Below are 12,286 nucleotides of genomic sequence, written 5' to 3' on the forward strand. Positions count from 1 at the left end.
TGGTATGAAAATGCTCAGTTTCACATATGGGGATGTTTTACTGGACTTGTTTTCAACAGAGTCCTTCCTAACCAGAAATGGTGTATTAACTGCAGGATTTGTAAAGAAAGAGGGAGAATTGACTGCTCAATGTGGCTAAGTGTAGTTGCCAACACTGCCACATTGGTCAGACCAAGCTTTTGATGTATAAGCACAAATACAGGCTGGGCAATGAGTGGATTGAGAGCAGCCCTGAGGAGAAGGACTTGGGGGTGTTGATTGATGAGAAGCTCAACAGGACCCACCAATGTGCCTTTGCAGCCCAGAAAGCCAACCGTATCCTGGGCCGCATCAAAAGACGCGTGACCAGCAGGTCGAGGGAGGTGATTCTCCCCTTCTACTTGGCTCTCGTGAGACCCCACCTGCAGGACTGCGTTCAGCTCTGGGGCCCCAACATCAGCAGGACATGGACCTGTTGGAGTGGGTCCAGAGGAAGGGCACAAAAACGATCAGAGGGCTGGAGCACCTCTCCTATGAAGTCAGGCTGAGAGAGTTGGGGTTGTTCAGCCTGGAGAAGAGAAGGCTCCGGGTAGACCTTATGGCAGCCTGAAAGTACCTAAAGGGGACCTACAAGAAAGCCAGAGAGGGACTTTGTACAAGGGTGTGTAGTGATGGGACAAGGGGTAATGGCTTTAAACTGAAAGAGGGTAGATTTAGATCAGATGTAAGGAAGAAGTTCTTCACTGTGAGGGTGGTGAGGCACTGGGACAGGCTGCCCAGAGAGGTTGTGGCTGTCCCATTCCTGGCAGTGTTCAAGGCCAGGTTGGATGGGGCTTTCAGCAACCTGGTCTGGTGGAAGGTGCCCCTGCCCATGGCAGGGGGGTGGAACTAGATGATCTTTAAGGTGCCTTCCAACCCAAACCATTCTATGATTCTACGATCTGGGAACTTGTCTAGATCTTAAAAAAAAATTTGTGAGGAACTCAGTAGTGGCCTTTTTTGTCAGCAACAGTAGCCTCAAAAATACTTAAGAAATACTGAGTAAATAGCTGGATTTCTAAGTCACAGCAGAGAAGCAGAGAGGTTGCATGATTACCTTTGTGAGTGACATACACTGCAGTGATGAACTAATTGGTGATTGCCAGTTAAATGGACTGAACAAAGCTGTAAACCCTGGACATGTTAATATGCCCATTATTTTTTCATCAATCCTCTTTTCTAATTCTGTTCTTTTCAGAAAAGCCCACAAGTGACATCTTTCCTTCCCACCAGCTTCACTAGCAACACCAGAAGAGACAAATGGCATGAAGTTTTCCAGGACTGCAAATGTATGAGTAATCTTTGAGAGATATTAAGTACTGCATTTCATGCAAAACTGAACTAATAACGAACCTTCCTCATAGATCATGTCCAAATTGAAAGGGGTTTCAAGCCACACAAAAGATTTCATAAGGCTCCATCATTAGTCCAAGGACTGTTAAACATATAAGAAGGCACCTTCAAATTTATCTTTTACACTCTCTTCAATCACTGCTCAGTCTTGCCTTTTCTCTTAATGCCCTGTCCAATTTGTACTGTAAACGCCTTAGAGGATGTGCTGACAAAACGCTATTATCCGTCTGAAACACCTCTCAGACATCTTCTCCCTTATTTTCAAGACCAAGGGCTGCTCACCAGGTGACTGTGGAGGGGAGGGAAGGAGGAGGCTGCACAGGAGGGGTCAGGCTGCCAGGCTGCCCCTGGGGCACAGGACTTGTAGCAGGCTCCTTTGGCACCCCTGGGGTAACCCCCAACCAAACCGACCGGCACCGTGAGCTGCTCTCCCATGGACCCAGCCCGTGTGCCCTGTCAGCTGGGTCAGGGGATCCCACATCCAGCAGGTCACCATGGGCAGGATCAAAGCCACAGCACTGTGAAATATGTGGCAGCCGTGCTGCCAGATGTGAGAATTACTCTAAAAGCATGAGACTGAAAGCTTTACAGGATGAGTTAGCCATCAGGGAGCCAGGGTCTGAGTAAATATAAAATAACAAGTTTCCATTTAACTCAATTTTATACACTGTTATTGTATTCTTGCAGTGGTTTAAAAAGTGTGCATTCCAGCACAAAGGAAATGAAACAGCAATGGCAATGCGTTGTCACTGGTGATTTCAAAGTTAGCTACGCTATGCCTGGAAAAATACAGTTTCCTTGTGCTGCAACTCTTCAGTAGGCCAGTTAATCAGGTGATGCAAATCCGTGCAGCTCTGTCTGGAAACCTCAGCAATAACACAAGATGTTGCTCTCCTGATTACTTTTTGCTGAGCCTACATGCTTTGTAAAGCCAGTACAGCAAGTTGATAATGATGCATAAAATGGAAAATCCTTCTGAGCACACCCAAAATCACTGTGGATGTGCAAAACAATCGCAATGGTGCTGTGTTATTTGATGGTTCTTACTACACATATGACCACACGAATATATTCAGGCTTTCCCTACTTTTAAATAGGTGCAACTCCACCTCTTGTAATGCATTTACTCCTGATTAACACACCCTTAAATATGACTGGAGTATTTAGGTCAGGCACAGAAAAAAGAACAGAATGTTGTGGGACTAAAGATGAAAATCTTTAGTGGTGTCACTCCACAGATTCAAATCAGCAGACAATTTGGCCTAGTTACTTTCTTCATTGACATGTCTACCCTCTGAGGCAAGGGTAGCTGGATATTTTGAGAATAAAAACACTTTGGGGACATATATGCCACTATCACACATCAGCAGTAGTTCTTTCAGCATTACAAAACTTGCAGGAAATTGTTTGGAGAATTTTCAAAGTAAGTTTTCAATACTTTTCTATTCATCTCCATAGTCACAGTGCTCCTCAAAGGTTAGCTGAAATAGCTGCAGGCAGTGGAGAAATCAGAGAGAGATCACATGAAACACAGCCTGGTTTCTGGAAAAAAAAGGATATTCAGCTCCTCCTCTATACCATTACTCTGTATCATTTTGACCACTTTTGGGACATTAAATACTGGAAATAGCTCAGAAAGCGTTTGGCTTAACATCTATGTCTATATATCATAAGGACTACTATATAATGTAAGCGCTTTAAATCCATCCGAACTAGAAAATGTAAGCTACATAATGCCAAAAATGTCATTAGAATGTAAGCACTGCACATAGACACACTCCTAACATCCTTCCAGGGTTCATTCCATATTGAAAACCAAAGATTAAACGTACTGCCTCATGCACATTACACCATTAACTTTGTATTATAAATCAAATGCAATTTTTTTTTTTTTTTTTCACTGCATTAGCTTCCTTAGGCAGGTAGCAGTGAGGTAAGATGAGATGTAGTACTAATACCTGGGAATCAGATCATCCTGAATTTAGTTTGGCTTAAACAGTTGTGGAACTACAATCTCAGCTGACAATGACATTGAGGGACCTGAGTTGTTACAGGTGAATTTTTGCTTCACTACTAAATAGGGAAAGCAATTGGAGACCAGTCCCCAGATTTGTCACTCAAATGTAATGAAAGCAAGACAACATATATTTCTTAAAGTACAGACCAACCATTCCGAGTTGCCCATTACAGCAGTACAGTTTTATTTGACATCTGTTGGCAAGTGGAGGGGCTTATTTCTTCAGTTTTATTCCAGATCTTGACTCAGAGAGCCTCTGGAGATACTTGAGACCAGTTTCCTTACTGTTTCTACTTGTTCTGCTTCCAAAGTAGGGCAATGTTAGTTTATTTTCTCTAAATTTGTTTATAAATTTCTTCATTCTTGATTGTTCGTAGCATATTTCAACCTATGCTCAAGGAGGCTTTTCTTTGTTTATTCATAGCTTCTTTCAGTGAAGTTCTGTAGTCTAATTTGAACATCTTGGCCAAAGCTTTTAACATATTAGCTATTTTATTTGCTCTTAATTCAGTCATTCAGCCATCAGATCTGGAGATTTCTGTAATTATGTGACTCACCAGGGAGATGCTCTACAAAGCTCCACCAACATTTTTCAGTTCTTTACTAAATTTAAACAGAGGTTTGATATGTTTAAAAAAAAGCCCTTTATTAATATTTTTAATTGCTTCTAATTAAGTTACGGGAACTGTAGATGTCTCTGACACAATGTTTTCATATTCCAGGTTTTCAGATTTTAACATATGCGTAGTTACTGCTCTCTGGGAGGAGAAAAGCACTCCCAGAACTGGGAGAGCATTCTGCACTCCAGACTACATGGTGCACCATGTTCCAGTTCATCTTTTTGGAATAGCCTCAGTTATAAATAATAAGACTTCTGTTTGTTTTTGGAAAAAAATGCAAATTAAACTTTAAAGGAATGTTTTAAGATTATGTTTTTTCATGTCCATTTTGGAGTTTTCTCGGTTTACTTCTTCTCATCATACCGTATGCCTGTGAAGACACAAAAACCTCAAATAACTTAAAGTTTCCTTACCTGTGTACCAGCTGCTTGCGGCTTACACAAATAGCAGTTTCATAGTCATGAGTGACACACACTTTATGTGGGCTGCACTTCACCTTCAAACATGGATCTTTGGATGGATCAAGGGCTATAAAAAACCAGACATATTAAAAAAGAAAGTGAGAAATGCATATAAAGTTATCTCTTGGTTGACAGATGACAACTGGTTAGAATGAACACTCCCACATCTGAGTGAATAAATACTTTGCCATTTTAGAGTATGTGCCGTTGTTTTCAGACTGCATGTTAAATAGAAATGTTTAAGTAGAAAGATAGATGGAGAGCTTAAAGACTCTGATCATTGAACAGTGATCTGAGTCTAACTTGGCATTCACATTAATACTAGACATGATACTTTGGGATGAAGTTCTGGTATAATAATCTATATCATGCTGTTTATTTCATAGCAAAGTTATGGTGGAATGAAATACACTCACAAGTAACAAAATGACTGGTATTTTAGAAGCTATCTAATAACTGACATATTGCAGAGTGCTAATAAATTTAGTTTCACAGATACTATGTATAACAGGCATATTATTTTGTAGAAGTTATTTATAATTTTTACAGACAAGCATCTCCTGTACTTAAAATGCTTAAGTAGAAGAGCAGTAATAACAATAAAATAATCCTGGGCTTTTATACAACAGTTTACATCACCAGCGGTGCTGTCGGAAGTGAGATTAGAAAGCATGATGAGTTGCTACCTCAGAGCAAATATGCCCAAACTGTTGTCCCTGCTAATGCTCCCCAGAGAAATTTCTTCCTCTAAAGTCAATCCTTACACTCTTTGTTCTCCTTCCGACACTATCCGAAGTTCCCCCTCTTGGTGGTAGCATCCCTGCTTTGGTCTGAGGTTGTGGTTCCCTGCGGACTGATCACTGTTGCTTTGTCCTTCTCTCCAGCAGCCCAATAGGAGCCTGACGGGACTGGGGGACAGACAGGGACACATAGCCCAGAAATGTATCTTCAGTACTTCAGTCAGGCCCAGGATGAATAACACAGTGGTCAATCTTTCTCTCAACAGTTCTTAAGCTGCTGGAGAAAAGGACATGGCAGTAGTAAAGGGAGCTTCTCTCCCTCTAATGCGATGGATGATTTGAGGTACTGCAGCTAGTCAGGAGTCTGGAAAATTGAGTGTGCAAGAGTGACATGCAATCCTGCATTGGAAAGCGCAGGGTACTAGGGTTTATGCTTTGGTACCGTCTTTACAGTTTTGATTAGGAAAGATCCCATGAACCTTCCTCCTGAAGGAAGGAGGAAGGTTCATGGGATCTTTCCTAATACCTATTTCCCAGTCCTCTTGTTAAAATCTGCCTCTCTATGACAGCGTACTGCAAGGCAGCACAATAATGCTGGACCGTAATGATGATGCAAATAGACTTAAAGGCCTGCAGACAGAAAGTAAGCGTCAAAATTGGCATTTAGCCAGGACACAAGGATTAACACACACGTGCACACACGTGTGCACACACACACACATGCCCTGCTTATCTGAAAAGAGCACTCAGAGACCGAAATGGCACAGCGATACACTGCCAATATTCTAACAGGAGGATCCTGCAAAGATCCTCATTTAGTTTGCAATAAACCGTTTTCCCCAAACACACTCAGAAAGGAGCAGTGAGAGTCTGAAAAGCCCCTTCATTTTTTTTCTTTATATACAAAAATGTCTCCTAACACTAAATGAAGAAATTAGCACATGGCATATTACACTGGGTTTTACTAGAACTGCACATACCTTTCCCCTCTTCTCAAATAAATGAAGATATTAAGCATATATCAGAGGCCTGATGTGGTAAAATTAGGATTTGGGTTGGGATCATCCTGTTTAGCACCCAAAGTGAGCGAGGGTCTGATCTCAGTCGAGGCAGGAGCTGCTCCTTCACAGAGACAAGAAGATGCTGGTGCATTAGGCACGGGCGCAGGTGCCGGAGCAGCCTCCTGGTCCCTACAGAAGCTCAGCAGAGGCAGACAGTATTTGCTGTCCTGCCAGTGTGCAAGTCTGTCTGCTCCTGCCAAGTTTCTATAGAACGCTTCCTTAAATGAGTGGTGATTTGGTAATCTTGGAAATAAAAAAAAGAGGAGCGATACAGTGCTATGCTGGATACCACTCCAATTAGAGCACTGATCCCACCTGGGAAAATCTTTTATAAATACTTTTCTGCAATCAAGTCCCATTTGAAAAGCTATCTATCTAAATTCGTTCTCTTACAAAAGGATGCTTCTAAAGATCAGCAATACAACATATCTGCCAGGATGAATTACAAATATTCAAAAAATGGTTATATGAATACTTCAGAAGAAGGGAAGTCACAGCCATACAGAGAAATTTCACCTTTAAGAAGTGATTTTTAGATAAGCTTTTTTTGGACATTATTTTGCCTTGGATTTGACTTTCTATGCCTCTTCAATGTACCCGCAAATCCCATTTTACCTCTCCCCTCCCTCCCCACATAATGGGCCACTCGTGGAAATGGGCAACTCCTAGTTTCATTTTGGGGACTGTATAAAACTCTTATTGCATATTATGATAACTGAGCTTCCCACTTTTACTGAATGATCAGAGAAACTTTTAAAGGATACTATTTGACGTACAAGAAGTTTCAGTTTGCTATGTACCAAATTTCTTTATATGGCAGCAAACGTACTTTCAACAAGCAGAGGATTCTTCTGTTTTCCTGCAGTGCTAAAGTGCTGCAGCTGTTCGGTGTTGGTTTAAACAGCCATAGCTACAAGCTCTTACCACATTAACACCCATTACACATTTGTGATGGGCAATTGAGCTTCACTAGTGCGTATGTATTTAGTGGAATGCCTTTGGTGCAAGACACGGGGAAATCGTAAAAACAAACCAGAAGTGTTAAAAGCATTTTCTTTTAAAGCCATTAAAACTGATAGAAAAGGTGAAGTGAGCAAGGAAGGAGAAAAGACCATCTGTTTCCTGCACCATAAACAACAAGGCATCAACATCCAATGAGTTGCCATTAGGAAAATATATAGGCAGTGTTTGAGGGGCCAGGGTCTGTCCCACTGAAAAGACCAAAGGCTGAAAAGGCCCTTCAGGGGTGTTTTGCTGCTGCCTCTTGGTGTCTTTTCCAAGTCAGACTAACATGCACATGAGAAGTAGCCCATCCCCTGCTCCTTAAATTCCCAGAACACAGCAGGTGAGATACACATTCTTAATCCTCTTACTTTGCTCTCACCGGAGACTGAGTTAAAGACCGAGGTAGATATTTGACAGGGATTGAAATGACAAGCCACAATTTCCTTACCTATCTGTCTACGTAGATATTCTTAAACTGCAAAACAGAGTAACATACCCTCCTTCTGCAAAGCCTTTAATAAGTAAGCACCACTTGGAGCATGAACGGTCACCAGATCATAGGTTCAGTGGGCTGATGTAATTCAAAGGTCATATCCACACGAAAAAATTTAATGACCAGAACTTTTGCTTGCTTGCAGCTGGCCTTGCTCTTTTACTGGAGCTCATGCACATTGTCTGCTTTTGCTGGTGACACATCCTTGATGCAAAACGCTGCATCAACAGAAACCATTGTGCAAACTGGCTAGGAGCCCAGGGCTAATAGCTGCCAACCTCGCTGGGCTGCTGGAGAGCACTCTGGCCTTGCGCTCATAGTCTTCTATCAGCCAGAGCCTGCATAAGTAGGGATGTGGGTTTAGCCTTGCAAGTCAATATTAGTTTGTCATGAATAAGAGAAGCAAGCTTTAGGCCCCCATGGTCTTTGTGACATCATGCACAGTTTCAATACTTAGCATTTTTTCACAGTAAAAGAAGAATTATATCCACTTCAGGAACTCCTTAGGTCTTCTAAGGCAATAAAAATGAATGCAATTCTGAAGTATGTACCTTCTGAAATAGCATCACACAATATATTATTGTTAAAAGAAACAAAACTTTCAAATATTTTGCAGTTAAAAAATTGTCTATTGAAAAAGAAAAATATTGTTGAATGGTGATCAGTTTGAAGCAAAGGAATGGGAAAAGATGTGGTTGGAAATCCCAGTCACTATTTCCTTTTAAATCAGGCCTCCTGAACTTCTCTTTACCTCAGCGTCTTGCTTCTAAAATCTGAAAAGAATAATAATGCTGGCAATAATAATAATAAAAAAGCTTTTCCCCACCTATATGTTGGATTAATTATTTCATTCATCATGGAAAAGCTTATGAAGATCCTTAAATGGGACACACTATAGAAGCATCATTTATTATTCATTATAAACAGCCTTTGCCTACAGTTCAAAACAGTAGCAGGAAGTTTATTAAATACAAGCAAAACTGTGGGCTTTGTCAGAAGACAGCAAAAAACCCCATGATGGAGATTATTATTTCTTGAGGTTTTTTTCCACTTCTGCAGAATGCATGATCCATATGAACATAAAGGGTCAAAATAGGGATTTATATGTCTGCAAAGTTCCTCACCATGTTAAATAAGTTTGGAAGGTTGTTCTACTGCTAAGCAACACAAGCCCTAAGGAGAGCTCATAATAAGAAACAATTTCTGAAATATGCTAATCAAAGATCATGCTTTGTTAATCAGATTTCTACATGACTAGGAGCAGATGCTCATCATCTGCAGAAGAAAAGACCCTTGGGAATAAGATGAAACACAACAACCATATTTGTCATCACAGTTCTTTCTGCCCTAAAGCAATGAGTATGAAATCTTGAAAATGAAGAGCCAAAAGTACAAATAAATAAATGAAAGTGGGAAGAGGAGTGAGCAAAAATTTGAAGGTTTTTATTTTAAAGATGTTATTTTATCAGCTTGAAAGGAAAACTACAGCCATCCCTTTTTTATGTCAAAGAGTCTGCACATAGTTACTCAGGTCTGTCTGCACAGTAATAACAAAAATACCTCAAGCCTGGTTTTAATATGTGAACATTCTTCTACTTTTTCCTTAGGCTGAGACTGAAGGTGAAATTGATGTTACTTAATCTGAGCTGACGGTGGCTGAGGATTGGTCCAAAATTTTTGGAGAGGATACCTGTCCAGCCAGAATTGGAAGGAAAGGTTTCATATGAACGTAAATTCTTTGATGAAAACCCACTTCAGTCACCCTGCCTATCTTTTTTTGAGTCCAGGCTTCATAGTTCCCTGTCCCGAGCTTTTCCCATGTTGTTCAAATCCCTGCACACTTGGTCTCCAAGGGAGGTATCCATCCCAGGAGAAAGCTGTCTGAAATACAGAGAAATACAGTACTGCATATCTCTCAGTGCAATCATTTTCAGAAGTTCTTTATCTTGGAAAAATTTAGAATTTCTGGCTTTTTATCTTGGCTCAAAAGTCTTACTCTTCCTCACTTAACACCTAGATGTTTCTGCTGCTGACATTTGTTTTCTGGCCAGCTGTCCTGGTACTGTGGGCTGTGAAGTCTCTTCCTGTGTGGCAGAGCACAAGTGAAGTGTTTAGATGGGCTAAAGTTTCTGCTTCATTGGCCACAACGTTTTTGGAGGAAAATTGTACTCTACAGGTCAGCTGATTGCACTGCAAAGGGGAAAGGCTTTCATATGTATGCAGTGACCCAAAACCTGTGCTAGGGCCATTTATACAAAATAGAGGTGCAGAATCAGAATTCCTGTCATCAAGAGACAAAACACTTGCACTCCTTTTTTTTAGTCAAGCTTTTATTATACATAGCAACCTAAGTACCCTCTTAAAACTATGAAACTTCTGTGGTTATCTCACAGAGATACCAGAATAATTGGTAAACAATAAACACCAGGGATTGCATCAGACCATGAACAACCTCCTAACGGTATACTGACATCTCTTTCCAATATCAAAAAGGATTACAAACACCAATTGCACCCCAAATCCCTTTCCCTCGCAGCTCCAGAAAGCACACCAGAGAACGTTTGCTTATGAACTGTACATACTTTGCTCTCCCCTCCCTGCACCATTCACCAGAGGTTGTGAGTTTGCAGTATAAATCAGTGTTGGACAAAGACCTAACAACAGTGTTGGAGATACTTTTCTATTACATTTCATGTTTTTATATATTACCACTATAAAAGAAGACTTATGACTTGCAGGAACCTCCTTAGTTCAGACAAGGGCAGTACAGGGAGAAGTTGCTCTAAAAGACTGTAGCTCTATACGCTGCAGCTGTGGGTCATTGTGTTAATCACAACAGAGTAAATTTATTTTTCACACATTTGACTTTAAAAGGGTGATAACAAATAAATACTTTCAATGTCTTGCAGCAATGGATGTGTAATCCTGCAGAAACTGTACAACTAGTTCACAGAAAGATTTATGAGCTTGATTCCGTTTTTATGACCATTCGTTTGGGGGAAGAGAGTAATTTCAAACTCATAGCTGTTTAGTGGAGCTGAAACAAACTACACAATCAAAAAGAAACAGCATTATGTAAATACTGGGTTTTTTGTTTTCAAAATTGCCTGACAATAAGTACTATGATCACTCAATGACAAAAATACTTCTGCATAATGAAATGTCAAGAGCAGTTGCTTTTATGCAATCCCCTTGGAACTGTTCTGACTATATGAGAAAAGAACAACATCTGTTGAGAAAGGTATGATGAACTGGAAAATGGGACCTGCTGTCTTCGATGCAGAGATCCTAGTGCATATTTTAAGACAAAAGAGATAGATAAAAAAACAAAGCCTCTCCATCAAATGATGCGTTACATTATAGGTGTGCATTTCAATATTATTATGTATTACTTGATTCCAGCAATACTCCACAAGCAAGCACGAGAAGGAAAGCAGAGCTCCTGGCCGTACAAGCCAGCAGCTAGGGCGCGGGAATGAGATAGCTGTGAACGCAAGCTGGTCTGGGCAGGCAGGGGCGGAAGGCTGACTCCTCACCTGGCTTCCTCCCCACTCAGCATGAAGCTCAAATGGCAGCTCATCTCAAACTTCAGATCTAAGAGGCAACATTTCAAATCAGCATCTTGTCTCCGCTTACAGCATAGTGACAGCCAAAGAGAAAGTGTGATCAAAGCAGCTAAGTAGTGACTTGGAGGAATTTACTATATACTTCCATGAAAACTGTTGTATAGCAAACGTGTAAGAAGCCACGCAGCCAGCTTAAATATGTATTAATAAAAGTCTCTACAAACTTTGCCCTTGATTTTTGCTAGGGGAAGGGCATGTTTTCAACACATGATGGCTAACACATGATGGCTAAAACCAGTTTCAGTTTTAACATTTCAGTTGTTCGAAGTAAACCATAGACTTTCCCCCAGAATTAGAGCTTCTACTCAGCTTTAAAGTAGATGATGAATTTATGCTTTTTTTTATTAAGGTGAACATGCCCATACATATTAACTTAAAGAGCACTCAAGTGAACGTTGCTCTGCTTCTCTGTGAAAACATGATAGTTTTCAATGGTCCAGTGGTAAACTCCAACCAACCCACGTGCTGAGGTTAGACTGTGGGTGGAGCTTAATCCAAGTGCAATGGGACTACCCCATCGCCCTTGTACGAACAAGACACCCAGGTAAGCCTGGGATGGACTTCCAGGCTTTTATAGCCATTCAGAAGGTTTCTGCCTACACTCTTTCCCCAGATTTTCTTATTTTACAGGTTGGTAAGTGGCTTTGAGTCGCTAAGACTCTGTTGTTTACTGGAGCTGAGTTAACATTTCTTCTCAGAGCTGGTATTGTTAATAATTCTCGTTTTAAAAATTGTTATTTAATAACAGATTACCCCCCCCCCATATCAATTGCAAATAATTACCAATGTTTTTTATTCTGCTTCTGCAAATCTTGGCATAAATCATTCTGCTTCATTAGGGAGAAAATTGGTGTTAGCCCTCCCCCAAGTCTAGGGGAGAACATGTCTTCGA

The 12,286-nt window shown here is 40.7% G+C and overlaps 1 protein-coding gene across 1 annotated transcript in view; it reads right to left on the reverse strand.

Moving 5' to 3' along the window:
- Window positions 1-12,286, reverse strand: part of SPOCK1 (SPARC (osteonectin), cwcv and kazal like domains proteoglycan 1) — a 325,307-nt gene that overhangs the window by 130,711 nt on the left and 182,310 nt on the right. Inside the window, exon 4 of the mRNA XM_069773050.1 lies at window positions 4,422-4,536. Coding sequence (XP_069629151.1) covers window positions 4,422-4,536 — 115 coding nt within the window. The remainder of the gene's footprint in view (window positions 1-4,421; window positions 4,537-12,286) is intronic.

This window comes from Haliaeetus albicilla, chromosome 27, assembly GCF_947461875.1.
Source record: "Haliaeetus albicilla chromosome 27, bHalAlb1.1, whole genome shotgun sequence".
In the NCBI taxonomy this organism is placed as follows: Eukaryota; Metazoa; Chordata; class Aves; order Accipitriformes; family Accipitridae; genus Haliaeetus; species Haliaeetus albicilla.